At 41.7% G+C, this 18,779-nt stretch overlaps 1 protein-coding gene across 1 annotated transcript; it reads right to left on the bottom strand.

Annotated features, from left to right (window-relative positions):
- Positions 1–870: 870 nt before the first annotated feature.
- cisd2 (CDGSH iron sulfur domain 2) lies at positions 871–17,809 on the bottom strand. Its single transcript, XM_043674533.1, has 3 exons — positions 17,639–17,809; positions 6,619–6,833; positions 871–1,298 (listed from the first exon to the last, which is right to left on the bottom strand). The coding sequence occupies exons 1-3, from the start codon at positions 17,739–17,741 to the stop codon at positions 1,209–1,211; spliced, it is 408 nt and encodes a 135-aa protein (XP_043530468.1). The 5' UTR covers positions 17,742–17,809; the 3' UTR covers positions 871–1,208.
- Between the last annotated feature and the right edge of the window lie 970 nt (positions 17,810–18,779).

Genomic DNA, 18,779 nt, shown 5'->3' with positions numbered 1-18,779 from the left:
ACTCAATGGGCCGAATGGCCTAAACGTGCTTCTATATCTTATGGTCTTAACCACAAGATGGGAAATACACTGTTCCATGTTAGGGGTTTCAGCAAATGCACCTTCACCTGTGGAAGGATTCATGCTCCTGGTCAATCACAGTTTGCATTTCCCAAAAAACCTCACCACCATACAACAAGTTCTATTTATTTACGGAGTTCTGCCTCATTTCTTGTACATGGAGGTTAGAGTCTTTTAAACACAGTGGTTTAGAACTACAACTTGAGAAGTGTTGCTAAAAACCAGCAATAATTGTGCATTATGCCAAACAAATTTTTGTGCAATTTTTATACAGAATGAAATACAGCAAACTTTATTTCAACTGCCACTCAATAAACCACCAAAAATTGTATACCTCAAATAAATAACTTTACTGTATTATTGCAATCTGCAATGCCAAGCCCTCTGCCAGTAAGTTTTATTTAAGGCAAAGATGCAGTTATTTAAGCGATTTACGGTGTAAATAAAGTACAACAGTGATGTGTATAGTCCCTGCAATACATTTCTATTATTTAGTGTGTGTTTTTACATTGATTATGTGAACCTCTATATCTGGAATATTTGATCAAACAACTCACTCCTGTTCCCCACCAGGTGCCAGTTAATATGAAGTTTGCTGTACTACTGTTACATTGAAATGAATCCCTGGATTTTTTTTTAATAAAATGGGAGTATCACCAAAAACAAAAAGGGTTGACAACCCCAATATAGAAAGTGAGGACTCTTCAGTAAAAGAAAGTTCTGACCAGTGAATTCCTCTGACAGACTTGTTTTAGCAATTGAAAATGATACACATTCCAGCAAAAAGACAGACATTCATAAACAAGAGCATCTCCTTGAACTCGGGACAGTGTATTTAGCTTTATACTGAAGACAAAGGAATCACAAGGTTCAAAAATAACAAAGCCATCATCTCAAATGAAGGAATTTTTAAAAATCCAAATTTAACAATTGCTTACATTTTTAATCATGATAAAGAATAGATTGCCCAATTTTACTTACTGTACATTGACAAATTAGATATTTGTTAGTGACAAGTAAAGCTTTACAATTTATCTGTACAAATTTCACTGTAAAGATACGTACTGACGTTAAAGTTAATGGTTACACTTTACAAATGATCTTTACATCTCAAAACATCTTATGCCATGATTAAAGAATAAAAAACGTTATACTTCTTTCTTCTTAATGATCAACGGACCCACATTATCACCCGTCAATTCGTTGTGTTTGTTGTGAGACCCGTCACAAACTGGGAACTATAAAGAGAAAATAAAACCAGTCAGCTGCCGATTACAGAATCCAGTACAAGCCTACAATCGGTTTTGGCTGTAACAGCAAACATGATATTTCCTTCAAGAGTACAACGTTAGAGGCAGCCCAGTTTTAAGAATACATTAAATTACAGAAATGCTAAAGAAAGATTCCTACCACTGTCACAAAACTGCAAAAGTGTTACCTTCCGAGAACTAAATCAGAGATAAATTTTCATATTGGTCAAGTTATCAATTAATCACAAACTCTCAGTTTGTAGTAATGAATGACTTTGATAAAATGTTTTAGAGGACAGAAATTGCATAGGCCTGCTTCTGCCTCTCACTCACTAGCTCTAAACTAACCACAGGACACTCCATTTCAGCCTTATAACTATGATAAAGGCTCATAACTTTATTATTGCTTGAGAATCTGGGTTCTGGACTGGATGAATGATATAGATTTGTTTGACTTCTACTTCTATAATATATGTTAATGCAGGGCCAAGATATTTGTCTCATAAATGGTGTTGGTGCATCTGGTGTTTGATTATACATTTACTTTAATAAGATAGCTAAATCTTTGGAGGTGTATTGTTCAGTGCATTAGAAAAAGGGTAGAAGGAAATAAAAATTGCTGTTGCCAGCAGCACAAACCCAATAACACAAAGTCAAAACCATTCAAAAGAAAAGGCAGAGTGCACAGAGATAAAGACAGATGTGCTATTAGTTTAGCAGGCTCCACAAGAAAACATCTTCCTGAAAGACTTAAAAGTCACCAAGACAGAAGCTTCAGAGACAAAAGGTTTTTGAAGTGCCAAACAGGAAATCATCATACAAGCCTGTTGAAGACCTCAGCTGGGAGAGGGGAGAGGGGATTAAAGCTATGCCAACTAAGAAAGAGATTTTAGCATGGAGGCAGGATGACACTAAATTGAGATTGGAGTGCCTGTAAAGGTTGCTATGTGATAAAAAAGGTTGAACCTGTCCTTTGGATATGTCTAATGAGTTTGTTTCAAATACTAAAAAAACACTAATAATCTATCAAGCCATCTTAGACTGAGATTGGGGTCTGCCTTTTCTAGCTTTACCATCAGCTGGGATCACACCAAATATTATGTTTGATATGAAAATGGAAAATGCTACAAAATAGTCAGGTCATGCAGGATCTGTGGAGAGAGTGTAAACATTTCAGGTTGATGACATTTCAAAACACAGAGGAAAGACAATATGAGCAAGTGAAAGATGGAGTAGGGACGAAGACCGAAAAGGTCTGTTAAAGGGCGGAGAGTAGGAGAGATTTAATGACAATGTGAATGTGTAAAGAAACTGAAATAACTGCAGAGAGACTAGGTTACAGTCTAACAGGTTTATTTGGAAGCACTAGCTTTTGGAGCGCTGTTCCGTCATCAGGTGGTAGTAGTGTATAAGATCACAAGACAGAATTCATAGCAAAAGATTACAGTGCCATACAGTAATATATTTAACAAACCTGGATTGTTAAGCCACATCTTTTAGAATGCAGGTTTTGGTTAATTAATTGGCTGTGTGGAATGCTCTGCCCCAGAGGGCAGTGGAGGCCCACTCTCTGGATTCATTTAAGGAAAGAGTTGGATGGAGCTCTCAAAGATAGTGGAATCAAGGGTTATGGAGATAAGGCAGGAAGAGGATACTGATTAGGAATGATCAGCCATGATCATATTGAATGGCGGTGCAAGCTCGAAGGGCAGAATGGCCTACTCCTGCACCTATTGTCTATTAATATGTAAATTCCAGAATTTCTTTTAAGTCACCTTCAAGATAACTTAAGCTTTTATAACAAAAGGTGACATCTCAGTTCAAACAATGCATTAAAAGGTGCTCAGAGGCATGATACTTTGGCGAGACCAAGCAGACGCTAAAACAATGGATGAATGGACACTGCACAAGAATCACCAGGTAGGGATGTTCCCTCCCAGATGGGGAGCACTTCAGCAGTCAGAGATATTTGGCCTCAGACCTTCTGATGACTATCCTCCAAGGCAGACTTAGGGATACATAACAATGCAAAGTGGCCAAGCAGAGGCTGATAGCCAAGATCAGTACCCACGCAGATGGCCTCAACTGGTGACCCCACTACACTATACATGCGCACGCCCTCTTTCATATACATACTTTCTCATATGCACAAACATATAACCTCCCCACTCTCACCCATGCACACTCTCTCTCACACGCTTATACTCCATTGGACCCACACACGTGAACATACACTCTCATGTGCACTCACATGGACACACACTTGCAACATGCAGATGATACCAAAATTGGAGGTGTAGTGGACAGCGAAGAAGGTTACCTCAGATTACAATAGGATCTTCAGCAGATGGGCTGAGAAGTGGCAGATGGAGTTTAACTCAAATGCAAGATGCTGTATTTTGGGAAAGCAAATCTTACCATTAAGTGTATAAATCCTGCTAAGGTCCTAGGGAGTGTTGCTGAACAAAGAGACCTTGGAGTGCAGGTTCATAGTTCCTTGAAAGTGGAGTCGCAGGTAGATAGGATAGTGAAGGTGGCATTCGGTATGCTTTCTTTTATTGGTCAGAGTATTGAGTACAGGAGTTGGGAGGTCATGTTGCGGCCGTACAGGACATTGGTTAGGCCACTGTTGGAATATTGCATGCAATTCTGGTCTCCTTCCTATCAGAAAGATGTTGTGAAACTTGAAAGGGCTCAAAAGATTTACAAGGATGTTGCCAGGGTTGGAGGATTTGAGCTATAAGGAGAGGCTGAACAGGCTGGGGCTGTTTTTCCTGGAGCGTCAGAGGCTGAGGGGTAACCTCAGGTTTACAAAATTATGAGGGACTTGGATAGACTAAATAGACAAAGTCATTTCCCTGGGGTCAGGGAGTCCAGAACTAGAGGGCATAGGTTTAGGGTGAGGGGTGAAAGATATAAGAGACACCCAAGGGGCAACTTTTTCCACACAGAGGGTGGTACGTGTATGGAATGAGCTGCCAGATGCTGGTACAATTGCAACATTTAAAAGGCATCTGGATGGATTTGGAGGGATATGGGCCAGGTGCTGGCAGGTGGAACTAGACTGGGTTGGAATATCTGGTCGGTATGGACCGAAGGGTCTGTTTCCATGCTGTACATCTGACTCGCATGCATGCACACAAGTCTATGGGTGAATTTGTATTTGGAAATGTTTTTTTTGAGAAAAATTGAATGTACAATCTGCAGGCTGTCCATACATGCAATATTTTGTAAGTTCCACTTTAAGAAAAGAACCAGACTGACTCAGATTGGGGTATAGACAAGATTCTGTCTGAGCGGAGATGTCATCTTTTCTTACAAAATCTTAATTTGCCTCGAGAAGCGGACTTAAAAGAGGTTTGGGATTTACATAATATAGAAACCTGCATTCTAAAAGATGAAAGACTTAATCCAGGTTTGTTCAATATATCACTGTATGACACTAATCTTTTACTATAAAATTCTGTGTCTTATGATCTTATATTCTACAAACAACTGATGAAGGAGCAGTGCTCTGAAAGCTAGTGCCTCCGAATAAACCTGTTGGACTATAACCTGGTGTTGTGCAATTTTTAAACTTTGCCCACCCCAGTCAAACACCAGCTCCTCCACATCATGCACAAAGACTGGTATTCAGTCACCAAGTCACCCTTTGTTTACTTGCACTTAGTACACTGGCTATGACCAGCCAGCTCGGAGTCAGTCACCTGATTAAGTCCCCTGTTTATATGTTTTTATTCACAACAGTCCCAGGTTTGGATGGGGCTCAGGCAGCAGGAGTTGGAGTCTGAGTCCAGGCAGCAGCAGCAGCCCTTAAGCCAGGTTGAGGGCCCAGGCAGCAGCAGTATCCCCTGTTTATATTGGTCAGCCAGGGCTTTTGGAATAGCCTGGGGTTAACAACTCCAATTAAAAGACCTCATTGTCAACAACATCCAGCTGGTTCCAATCACTACAGAAACAAAATGTGTAGATGAAGGAATAGCTATTGACATGGTTATATTTCTGAAGGGTAATTGATTGGAAACATTAATTAGGCTCTCCTCAGGTGCTGCCTGACTTGCATGTTTTTATATCACATTTCCAACCTCTGACATATTTTGCTTTTCTATTAATAATCCCTTTGATTTATGTGCAACAGCACTGGTGTGACAGCATTGACACAATGGAAGAAACATTAAGATATTCATTGTCTTACCATTGTCAACCCAGGAAATTTTGGATGGAAAGATGAAAACCTATTTATATAAACACAAATCTATTTCCAGGACTTTCCAAAGTCATTAAGTATCTTTGAAGACTATATTGCAGTTTAATACAGTTCTAATCTGTAACAATGGTCCTTTAAACCGTCCTTGCTGCTTGATCGAAAACGTTGACAAGATCAATGGGAAGAAGGTCCTTCTAAATAATGTGACTTTTTGCATTTGCTTAAACAAGTAGACAAGATTTCAGCTCTTCTGAAAGACTGCATTTTTTGCCAATGTGGAATGTGCATCTGAACACCAGGTCATTCCACAAGTGTCATGCTTCATGGTGTTATATTCTACAACTAGCTGATGAAGGAGCAACCATGTCTTACACCCATTACCTAATTTAATAGTCACTTCTGCCATTTGTGCAATTGTACTCAGGATTAACTGTGATCTTGAGGAGGGAAAGAAAAATAAAAGCCAACACTTTATTAACAAATCCTATTCAACTCATTTCAAAATAAGTTAAGATTTGTTTGAATAATAGACTTTGGTTTTGCTGCTTTCAGCATCCTGATTGAAGCATAACATTAGCATGAATTCAGACAGTTAAAAATAGATCATACGAGTTTATTTCAGTCAAATGTCAGCTACCCATTGCCTTGATAAACATTATCGTACAATATCATAAATAGTAAAAAGTGTGTGTAAATAGTAAACAGCAGACTAAGTGAATGTATGTGAACAAATTGCAAATAATCCTGGATGAATCTGTTGCAAAATAAACTGACTTTCATTTATTAATCAAGACTCCTGGTTTTATTTCTTTTGTGAGACCAGTTAACTATTTAAACCAAGCAGGTTCTTTCTGTGCTCATTATTCACTCTTTGTAATAAAAGTTTACTATGATTAGAGATTATTGTTTATGTTAACTTTTAAAATCTCATGTTCTTTACAATCAATCGATCATGGACAAGGGTAAATAGATTGTATGCTATTCGTTTTCCATTCAACTCAAGGAAAAGTCTGATTAAAGAAGTTAATTAATTTGCTATACTGTCAGAATTTAATTTTCAGCATGCCTGTGTCTAATCTGACTCAAAATGCCCATCATTACCGTCTTTGATCGCCAACACCTGCAGTATGCTGCCTTGGTGAACTGTAGATCTTCAATGTTGATTTCATTCACAACTTTGGGATTTTCTTTCTGGATCTTTAGATTAATCAGGCTGTCTTTCTGCTGTTTCTTTCGGGGAATGAATGGTCGTACAGCAAGGTACCCGAGCAGTGCCAGAACTCCAAGAAATGGCAGCAATCGCAGCCATTCTGCAACTGTGGGCAAGAGGAGGTGGTTCAATTAGCAATTAAATCTGAAAACAGCAGAGTTTGGTAAATGTATGAATTTACACCAAATTATAAATGATTTAATGAGTAGCACAGATATTAAAAGTTATGCAAAATGAACATTAAAAACTTGGAAGAGAGAGAGGGGGGAAGGAGAAAAATATTGTGAAATTCTGCAGAGAACTGTTTAGCAATTATATTTGAAACAAATTTATTGTTACCGCCATCTACCTTAAGTGGAGAAGATAATTGGTGTCTGAAAAGAATGGGTCTCAAAACTAGTGCTTGGATTTTAATGAAAATATATTACAGATCGGGAATGACACGGGAATGTTTGAAGTGAAGTTTCTGATATTGAAGTTAATTTATCATTAAAAATGGACTTACTTTGATATTAGCCAGACAGCTAAACCTCATATTGTTGACTTTACTTCATTCTTTGCAGTAGCATAGTCCCAAAGAACCACAGCATTGCTCTCATTAAAGACACACAACTGCTGGTGGTTTACCAGAGGGTCACCCTGCCTCAGGTGAGAAGAGGTACAGAAGGGAAGACCTTCACAGTCACTTCAACTAGTGGGCAAATTGAACCTGTGCTATTGGCATCATTCTGCAATGCAAACCAGCTATCCAAATCAACTGAACTGCTAAGAATGAACATTACAACTAGAACAGTGTTGAAAATAGAATACTTAGAGATCTTTAAGAAAGAGATACTGTATTATGCCACCGATTTAGAACATCTCGTTTCCTTTGTAAATTTTTTGATTATAGTAAAATAATAGCAAAAGTGTAGAGATGGCTCATGACTGAAAACATTTAAAATGCTGCTGACATTTCTGTTGTTTTCACAAATAGTTTAACTGGTTGGCAGACAAGAAACAGAGCAGGAATAAATGGGCCTTCTTCCAGAGTGGCAGTTAGTGACTAGTGGAGTATCACATAGATCAGTAAATTAGATGAAGGAACTGAATATAATGGCTCCATATTTTCCGATGACGCAAAGCTGGGTGGGAGAGTGAGCTGTGAGGAGGATGCAGAGATGCCTCAGGTGTGATTGGACAGGCTTGAGTGGGCAAATGCAGAGCAGATGAGGTAAAATCTGAATAAATGTGAGGTTAACATTTTAATGGCAAAAACAAGGATGCAGAATGACGATAGAATGGGAAAGAATGAAGTGCAACGAGACCTGGATATCAGCGCATGCCAGTCACTGAAAGTAAGCATGCAATTGCAGTGGGCAATAAAAAGGTGGCTAATGGCATGTCGGCCTTTATAGAGAGAATATTAGAGTACAGGAGCAAAGAGATCTTGCTACAATTGTACAGAGCCTTTACAAGACCACACCCAGAATATTGTGCAGAGTTTTGATCTCCTTATCTCAGGAAGGCTGTTATGGCTATGGAGGAAGTGAAACAGATGTTTACCAGACTGATTCCTGGGATACAAGATGAACTGGGACAATATTCACTGGAGTTCAGAAGAGCGACTGGGCAATCTCAAAGCCATGGAGGAGGCTAGGAACACACAGTATGGAAAGTTATTTAATTGGGGTAGGGAAATTATACTGCTATTAGACAGGAAGTGTGGAGTATAAATTAGGAACAATTGTTCTATGGAAAATGCACAACAGAAATGTGGAGGCTGTTAAAGGAGCACTTGCTGCGAGTGTTGGATAACTTTGTCCCATTGAGACAGGCAAGAATTGTAAGGTGAAGGAGCCTTGGATAACAAGAGAAGAGAAGCTTCTCATCAAGACGAAGGAGGAAGCTTATTTAAGGTTGAGGAAGCAAGGATCTGGCGCAGCTTTAGAGGATTACAGGGTAACTAGGAAAGAACTCAAAAATGGACCGAGGAGAGCTAAGAGGGGGCACAAAAAAGCCTCGGCAGAAAGGGTTAGAGAAACCCAAAGGCGTTCTATACTTGCGTGAGAAATAAGAGAATGATCAGAGAGACGGTAGGGCTGATCATGAATCGTGGAGAGAACTTGTGCCTGGAATCTGAAGAGGTAGGAGAGGCCATAAAATGAGTTTTTTTGCTTCAGTGTTCACTAGAGAGGGGGATAGTGTGAACACCGTGGCCCAGGTTAATAGGCTTGATCAGATTGACATTTTAAAAGGTGGATGTGCTGGAAATTTTGGGAAGCATCAAGATAACCAAGTCCCCAGGACCGTACAGGATATACTCAAGTTTCCTACCGGGGGGGGGGGGAAGCGAGGAACAAGACTGCTGTGCCACAGGCGAAGATCTTTGCGTCCTCACTCTCCATGGGAGTAGTATCAGATGATTGGAGGGAGGCGAATGTTGTTCCCCTGTTCAAGAAAGGGAATAGGGAAATCTCTGGGAATTACAGACCAGTCAGTCTTAAGTCTGTGGTACTGGAAAAGATTCTGAGAGATAGTTATAAATCCTATTTGGAACAGCATAGTTTGATTAAAGATAGTCAGCATGGCTTTGTGAGGGGCAGGTCATGCCTCATAAGCCTTATTGAGTTCTTTAAGGATGTGACGAGATAGGTTGACAAAGATCGAGCAATGGATATGGTGCATGTGGATTTCAGTAAGGCATTTGGTAAGGCTCCCCACAGTAAGCTCAATCAAAAATGAGGTATGGGATACAGGGAAATTTGATGGTCTGGATACAGAATTGGTTGGCTGAAAGAAGACAGTGAGTGGTAGTGGATGAAAAATATTCCGCCCGGAGGTCGGTGACCAGTGGTACCCCGCAGGGATCTGTTCTTGGGCCTCTGCTTTTTGTAGTTTTTATAAATGTCTTTGATGAAGAAATGGAAGAGTGGATCAGTAAGTTTGCCAAGGACACGAAGCTCAGTGGTGCTGTAGTTAGTGTCAAGGGCTGTTGCAGGCAACATGACATTGACAGGATGTAGAACTGAGCTGAGAAGTGGCAGATGGAGTTCAACCTGAATAAAATGGGAAGTGATTCGTTTTGGAAAGTCAAATTTGAAAGCTGAATACATGGTTGAAGACAGGATTCTTGGCAGTGTGGAGGAACAGTGGGATCTTGGGGTTCACGGAGATAGATCCCTCAAAATTGCCACCCAAGTTGATAGAGTTTTTAAGACGACTTATGGTATTTTGGCTTTCATTAATAGGGGAATTAAGAGCCACGAGGTTTTGCTGCAGCTCTATAAAACCCTGGTGAGACCACACTTGAAATATTGTGTTCAGTTGTGGTCGCCTCATTATAGGAAAGATGTAGGTGCTTTAGAGACGGTGCAGAGATTTACCAGGACACTGCCTGGATTGGCGGGCTTGTCTTATGAAGAGAGGTTGAGTGAGCTTGGGTTTTTCACACTGGGGGGAGGAGGAAGAAGAGAGGTGACTTGATAGAGGTGTACAAGGTAATGAGAGGCATAGATAAATAGCCAGAGACTTGTCCCCAGTGCAGAAATGGCTGTCATGATGGGTAACAATTTTAAGGCAATTGGAGGAAGGTATGGGGAGATGTCAGAGGTAGGTTCTTTACACAGAGTGGTGGATGTGTGGAATGCACTGCCAGCAGTGGTAATACAGTCAGAGACATTAGGGACATTTAAGCAACTGCTGGACAAGCACATGGACGGCAGTAAATTGAGGGGTTTGTAAGTTAGGTTGATCTTAGATTAAGATAAATGCTTGGCACAGCAACATCGTAGGCTGAAGGGCCTGTACTGTTTTATGTTCTCAACCTGTAAAATTCTGACAGGATTAAACAGGGTACTCGCAAGATGTTCCTGATGGCAGGGGAGTCCAGAACCAGGAGTCACAGTCGAAGGATACAGGGTAAGTCATTTAGAACTGACATGAGGAGACAATTCTACACCAAGAGTGGTGAGCCTGCGAAGTTCTCCATCACAAAAAGCAGTCGAGACCACTGCACAAATGTTTTCAAGAAGAAAATAGATATAGTTCTTAGGGCTAAGGAAAAAGTGAGAACAGGGCACAGAATTGAATGATCAGCCATGATCATAATGAATGGCAAAGCAGGCTTGAATGGCCTACTTATGCTCCTATTTTCTATGTTTTCACGACTGAATTTGTACTCAGTTTGAGAAAAAGACGGGCGCGCTTGAGACTATTTAAAAATTTAAATATAAAAAGGACATGAAATCAGAGCAGACTGAAGTGAATGAGCAAATTAGGCCAAAAGGATAGAACTATATAGATGCAGTGGCTTACACTGAATGTGCTATTTCAGAATGTACAGAATAGATGCATTTGAAAGAGAATGAAAAATCCCAGTTAACTAGAAATATTTAAATATAGTATCAAACGCAAAGAAACAGCAAATAATTGTGCAAAAATCAAAAGACTGAACAGATACAACAAACAAATAAAACTGAGGGAAAATTAGAGGACGAGAGGAACCCAGATAGAAATATAAACAGATAGTTGCCAAAAAAACCTGAACTTTTCAAAAGAAAAAAGCTACAAAGTAAGCATTGATCCTATAGAAAAAAAGTCTGCAACAGCTATTTTTCTACTGTTCTTTACTACAGAGGATACAAGTAACATCTCAGAAGTAGATACAAGTCAGGAAATGGAACAAGGAGGAACACAGAAGTACATTCACCAGAAAAGCAGTACTGAACAAGATTTTGTGGTTGAGGGCTGACAAATGCCCTGATCATGATGAGCTTGCACCCTCGAGTCTTAAAAAAATTGGCTCGTGAGAACATTGATGTGTTGATTCTAATTTTCCAAAATTGCCTTGATTCCAGTACAGTATCACTGGGAATCGAAGACAAGTCTAACTCCTTTATTCAGAAAGGGAGGGAAAAAAGAAAAACGTTAGCTTAACATTGGTCATAGGGAAAGTGTTAGAAGCTACTACTAAATGAGTTTCATTAGTAACAAAACACTCTACATTGCTTTGTGAAAGGGAAATTATGTTTAATCAATCTACTGTCGTTCTTCGAAGAAGTAGCACAAGCTGTGGATAGACCGTGCTGAAATTTCAGAAGGTGTTTAACAAAATGCCACATCAAAGGTTATTGTGGAAAACAAAAGCTCATGATGTATGGGGTGGATTATTTGTATGGATAGAATATTGGCTAGGGATCAGGAAGCGGAGTAGGAATAAATGCGTTGAATTAAGCTTGGCAAGATGCAACACATGATGTACCACTGGGATTGATGCTCAAACTGCAACAATTTAAGTGACTTGGACGAAGGCGCTTTTGACAAATTTGCTCATGGCACAATAATAGGTAGGCAAATAAGTTGTGAAGAACTTGTAAGAATATAGGAAAGCAAAAACAGAATATGGATAGATTAAGCAAGTGGATAAAAATCTAGTAAAATGTGGGAACATTTGAAATTGTCCATTTTGGCAGGAAAAAACAAAAGCATATTATCTCAATGGTGAGAAACTGCAGAGCTCAAATGTTGGGAGAATCTGGGTGTCTTCATATATGAATTACAAAAATGTATTTGCCTGTACAGCAAGTAATTTGGAAACCAACTGGAATGTTATTACCTATATTGCAAGGAAAAATCAATAATAAAAATAGGAAGGTTAAGCTTCAGTTATACTAACATACGTGAGAAATCATCTGAAGTACAGTATTGGTCACCTTATTTAAGGAAGGATATAAACGTGTGGAGGCAGTTTAGAAAAGGCTTACCAAACTAATATGTGGAACAGATGAATCTATGAGAAAAGATTGGATAGATTAGGCTTATATGCACCAGAATTTAGAAGAGCAAGAGGTGACTTGATTGAAACACAGGAGGTCTTGAGGAGTGCTGGCAGGGTGGATGGAGAGGGGCTGCAAACTCATAGGAAAATATAGAACAAAGAGTTCCTGTTTGAGGTAGCTGTACATGGATTCTAATTAGGCAATGGATGAAAGGTTGGGGGGTAGATAGGAATATGGATTTGAGGCTACAATCAGATCAGCCATAATCTTGCTCCTGGTTTGCATGGCAAATAGAAAGTTTATACACAGTTTCTAGGTGATAGAAAAACACAGCTTTGAAGGATACTATTCGGCCCACTGAGTCTGTACGAGCTCTTTCAAATGTGTGCAGTTTGTGATCATTGTGAATTTAAGGTCTGCATGGTCATTTTAAAACAGAAACTTGCGCTAAGTACAATTTCAAATCAGAACTCTAGTATTCAGGCAACTTAATTTAAAATTTTGCACGGTAATTAACAATCTATAGCAAATCTTACAAACATTTATAATTATGGAGCAAAATATTGCATCAGATCTCAAAATTGAAAATCGGTACCCACTGGTTAATGGACGCAATAAGACCTGCATTTCGATAGCACCATTCACAAGCATTGGGTATCCCAAGGCACTCTAAGCCAAGTACTTTTAAATTAATCATTAATATGTTTAATTGAGGCAATTCTGCTCTCTGTTGACTACATTTAAAACTACCCATTCCATAACTCTCTGGCCAATCTTCTCAATTAGATCCAGTTCTTCATTTGATGAAAATGGTTATGGTTTGACCTCAAATTCCACTGTTCACCCGTCTAGTATAAACCATTCTGCCATATGCTGAACAAACAGGACAGACCCTCCCTCATCGCCAACCCCATCAGATCACACAGTGGAAGCAGCAGCCCCTGCCCCTCCACCAACACATCCAAAGCATTCAATTCCCTTCATCACCAATGCAGTGGCAGATGTGTAGCAGATGCAATGCAGAAATTCACCAAGTCTCCTTCAATAGCACCTTCCAAACCCACAAATCGCTGCCATCTGATGTACAAGGGCAGCAGTTACAAAGGAACACCAGCCCCAGCAAGATTCCCTCCCGACTTGGAAGATACTGTTCGTCATTCAGTGTCACTCAGTCAAAATCCTGGAACTCCCTCCTTAACAGCACTGTAATGGTTTGCGAAGTCAACCCGCTATTGCCTCAAAGGCCATTATGGACAGGCAACAAATGCTGGGCCAGCAACTTTCGTAAATAGACATAAATAACGTACAAGATTTATGCCAAATCCTCATTTAGCAAACTTTCCCATTTCTCAATGCCAGCTCCTTTTTATTGGGGGGGGGGGGGGGAGTAATTGCTCAGTGACACAATGGAGGCTACCTGGGTTAAAAGATTATGAAGGATTGTTGCAAACCTGAAATGCTAATTTCTCTCTCCACAGATACTCCTGACCTAGAGAGAGAGGAAGAGGTCCAATATTTTCAGTTTTCTTCTCCCCAGAGTTCAGACCTACCCAGTTCCTGAATACCAAGTGACACCACTTCAATGGTATTCCATTGGTTATACATTGCTTCAACATATCTAGTTGTTATGAGAAATGTAACTTTTTCCTTTCTTAAATGCTCTCACGGGATTGAAAATTACTTGCTCCCATTCAAGTTGCAAGGTGCCTGATGAGTCCAATGTTAATATGCAGACACTGCCAGTGCTGCTTGAACAGCTGGGTAATGAGAGCTGTCAATAGACTTCAACCAATGCCTTAATGGACATTGCTGAAGTCCACATTGACAAGGTGCTCAATTAGGCTCCATATAATAGACTGGTCAGAAAGGTTAGATCACTTGGAGTCCAGGGAGAGCTAGCCATTTAAGTAACATTTGTGCCCAACAAATGCCAGGTTATGATAGTCACCAATTGGAGACAATGTAACCACTACCCCTTGACCTTCAATGGTGTTAACCATCACTGAATCCCCCACTATCAACATCCTGGGGGTTATCATTGACCAGAACTTCAAAAGGACTCACCACAAATACAGTGGCTACAAGAGCAGGTTAGAAGCTAGGAATATTGCAGCAAATAACTCACCTCTTAATTCCCCAAAGCATCTCCACCACTTGCAAGGCACAAGTCAGGAGTGTGATGAAACACTCCCCACTTGTCTGTATGAGTGCAGCTCCAGCAACGCCCAAGACGCTTGACACCATCAAGGACAAAGCAGCCCACTTGACTGGCATTGTATCTATAAGCATCCATTCCCTCGACCACCAATGCTCAGTAGCAGCAGTGTCTACTATCTACATGATGCACTGCAGAATTTCACCAAACATCCTTAGACAGCACCTTCCAAACCCACATCCACTTCCATCTAGAAGAACAAAGACAGCAGATATATGGAAACACCACCACCTTCAAGATCCCCTCCAAGCCACTCATCATTCTGACTTGGAAATATATCGCCATTCCTTCATTATCACTAGGTCAAAATCCTGGAACTCCCCCCAATGGCATGGTGGGTCAACCCACAGTAGGTGGACTGCAGCAGTTCCAGAAGCCACCGCAGCACCACCTTCAAGGCAACTAGGGACATGCAATAAATGGTGGCCAGCTAGCGACACCCACATCCCACTATTGAATGAAATTTGGATACAAAATTGGTTTGAAGTTAGGAGACAGAAGCTAGTGGTGGCAGGCTGCTATTCACACTGGAAGCCTGTGACCAGACGGGTGTTGGGTCCACTGCTTTGTCATTTTATATAAATGATTTGGATGTGAATACAGGGGGTATGGTTAGTTAGTTTGCAGATGACACCAAAATTGGTGAGATAGCGAACAATGAAGAGGGTTATCTTAGAGTACAAGGGGACCTTGATCAGATAGACCAATGGGCCAAGGAATGACAGATGGAGTTTAATTTAGATAAATGTGAGGCTTTGCATTTTGGCAAGGTTTTTCAGGGCAGGTCTCATTCACTTAATGGTAGAGTCCTGGGGAGTTTTACTAAACAAAGAGACCTTGGGGTGCAGGCTCATAGCTACTTGAATGTGGAGTCACAGGTGGTCAGGAAAGTGAAGGCAGTGCTTGGTATGGTTGTCATTATTGGTCAGTGCATTGAGTATAGGCATTGGGATGCCTGGTTGTGGCTGTGCAGGACATTGGTTAGGCCACTTCTGTGTTCAGTTCTCATCTCCCCAGTATAGGAAAAATGTTAAACTTAAAAGGGTTCAGAAAAGATTTAAGAGAACATTGCCAGGGTTGGAGAGTTTGAGCTAATAGGGACAGTATGAATAGGATGGAAGTATTTTCCCTGGAATGTCAGAGACTGAAGGGTGACCTTATAGAGGTTTATAAAATCAAGAGGGGCATGGATAGGGTGAATAGCCAAGGACTTTTTCCCAGCATAGGGGAGTTCAAAACTAAAGGGGATAGGTTTAAGCTGAGAGAGGTAAGACTTAAGAGGAATTTGAAGGGTAGCATTTTCACATCGAGGATGGTGCGTGTACCAAATGAGCTGAGAGGGGAAGTGGTGGAGATTTATACAATTACAACATATAAAAGGGCATAGGAATAAGGGATGATAAAGATATGGGCCAAAAACTAGCAAATGGGACTAGCTTAACTTAGGATATCTGGTCGACATGGAGGAGTTGGACCGAAGTGTCTGTTTTCATGTTGTACATCTCTTTGAGTTGATGAGTAAGTTTACCTCTTCAAGAACGGTGTGGAAGATACAAGTGAGAACAAGACACATGGTTGGTTGGAGACTGAAAACTCTCAGGATACAAAATCATTCAGTGCAGACGCCAAGGGAGGAAAGCAGTGAAGAAATCTGGATGATTAAGTGTTTGTCATGCTTGAGACTGCTAAGGTGGTGAGGGACCAGAACAAGATGAGATACTCAACAAGAAGCAGAGTGTAGAGAGGAGCCACACCAAGTTATGAACTGGTGATACCTGCGACACAGGCACTCCATGTTGTCAGGGAGTGCTTTGAGCAAGTGTGTCAGCCATGGAGCCAGTTCCCATTTGGTGTCATCAGATGGGAGTGGCTAATCTTCAAAAAACAAAACAATGCTTTCATGTTCCATTGGAAGTCTCCTATTGTATCCAAGTTCCATGTAGAGGGGTAACTTTGAAAGGTGACATGCTGTGTGCAACATTGAGAGATTAACATGTCACTGGTATCAGATTGCCTTTCTTGCTTTCTTGTTACTGGATTTGGAGGACGTTGCTTAGATGCTGCCAATGGTTCTTCTGCAGATCTTCAGGGGGGTCTACTGTATGTTGTCTAAGCCTCTGAAGCATTAGGAGCAGAGGGCTCACTGCTGTGTGGCAAACCATGACCGTATTCCTGTCTCAGATCCTGCTGCTCAAATATTCCTTCTTCCATCAGCTGAAAAGATAAGCTAGTATAGTGAGAGGTGAATGATGAACTCTGTCATCTATGCCTATCAAAAAGGATGCTCTTAGGATATCAAGAAGTGTTAACATTTTCCAGGATCTCACATTGATCTTGGCGGTTTACTAGTTGCAAGGTGAAGTTGATTTTCCAGGTCAAGATTAGTGTGGTGCTGGAAAAGCACAGCAATTCAGGCAGCACCCGAGGAGCAGGAAAATCGACGTTTCGGGCAAAACCTGCTGTGGTTTTCCAGCACCACTCTAATCTTGACTCTGACCTCGGTCCTCACTTTCGCCAGTTGATTTTCCAAGTGTTTAGTGAACAGTCCATCCAGTTCGGCTCTTTGCGGAAAAGAGCAGACAACAGCTCTGCAGCTAAGGCTGAGAGAGCACGCACACACTGAGACACAGAGACAGAGACAGGAGCAGCCTGCAGCACAGTGACTGACGCTGGGGTATTCATCAGGGGTCGAGTGTGTGGTGCTGGTCAGGTCAGGTCAGGTCAGGTCAGGCAGCAACCCCAGGAGCAGGAGAATGGACGCTTCAATCAGGAATGACCCAGTGTACCCGCCCATCCCCCTCCAAGGCTCACCCCGAGACCAGGCCCGCATCCACGGATCACCGACCCTCGGCCTCGAGTAGTCGCTCTCTCCCATCCCCCCCGCGCACGGACCCGTGACCGGGGAACCCCACATTCGCTCAGCCCGCAGCCTCTCACCTGTCAACCGGGCGAATCCACCCAGAGTCTCGGGGATGGGAATCCGCTTCAGGTAGGCGGGCAGCTGCACTTTGATGATCCTAGCGATTGTGTCAAGCACCATGTTAGCAGGGGCCGCGCTCCGCTCGGGCACGGGCTCGGGCAGCTCCGCGTATTAACGGGCCGCGCGCGCGCGCGCGCTGGGCCAAGCCCCGCCCCTTCAGCTGTGCGCCTGCGCGCGCACTCAGGGGCGGGGTGCATAACATCACCACACCGCTGATTGGCTGCCGCGTAACTGACAAATGGCTGCTTCTCATTGGTTCATGCTCATCTGACCGGAAGCGCGGGAAGCCACTCAATGAATTGAGACTGGAGCACAGTAAATCAGAAACTAGTGGAGTGATTTAGCAGGTGTGAAAGCTTCCTGTGGAGAGAAATCAGAGTTAATGGTTTGGGTCCTCGTGACTCTTCCTCAGAACTGATGGTAAATGGGAAAATGTGGGTTTTTATGTAGATGGGTGAGGCTGAGGAATAAACCATAAGGATAGAGCCGAGAGAGAGAGAGAAAAAAGAGCAGGGTTGGGCAGACAAAGGAGTGGATGACTATCTGGCTGGGAAGGTGACTAACAATAATGGGAAAGGAGCTGGTGTTGGATGGGGTGGACAAAGTTAAAAATCACACAACACCAGGTGATTCCTGATGTACATCAACTTCACCAACCCATTCCACCCTGACATTAAGTTCACCTGGACCATCTCTGACACCTCCCTCCCCTTACTGGACCTCTCCATCTCCTGAAGAAGGACTTATGCCCGAAACGTCGATTCTCCTGTTCCCTGGATGCTGCCTGACCTGCTGTGCTTTTCCAGCAACACATTTTCAGCTCTCCATCAACAGTGACCTACTCAACACTTACATCTTCTACAAACCCACTGACTTCCACAGCTACCTGGACTACACCTTCCCACCCTGACTCCTGTAAAAACACTATCCCTTATTCCCAATTCCTCTACTGCATCTGCTCCCAGGAGGACCAGTTCCACCATAGAACACACCAGATGGCCTCCTTCTTTAAAGACTAATTTCCCGTCCTATGTGGTTGATGATGCCCTCCAGTGCATCTCATCCACTTCCTGCACCTCTGCCCTTGAACTGCACCAC

Source organism: Chiloscyllium plagiosum, chromosome 32 (assembly GCF_004010195.1).
Source record: "Chiloscyllium plagiosum isolate BGI_BamShark_2017 chromosome 32, ASM401019v2, whole genome shotgun sequence".
NCBI classification, from domain to species: domain Eukaryota; kingdom Metazoa; phylum Chordata; class Chondrichthyes; order Orectolobiformes; family Hemiscylliidae; genus Chiloscyllium; species Chiloscyllium plagiosum.
The sequence above is the reverse complement of the archived record's forward strand: the minus strand, read 5'-3'. Positions and strand labels throughout refer to the sequence as shown.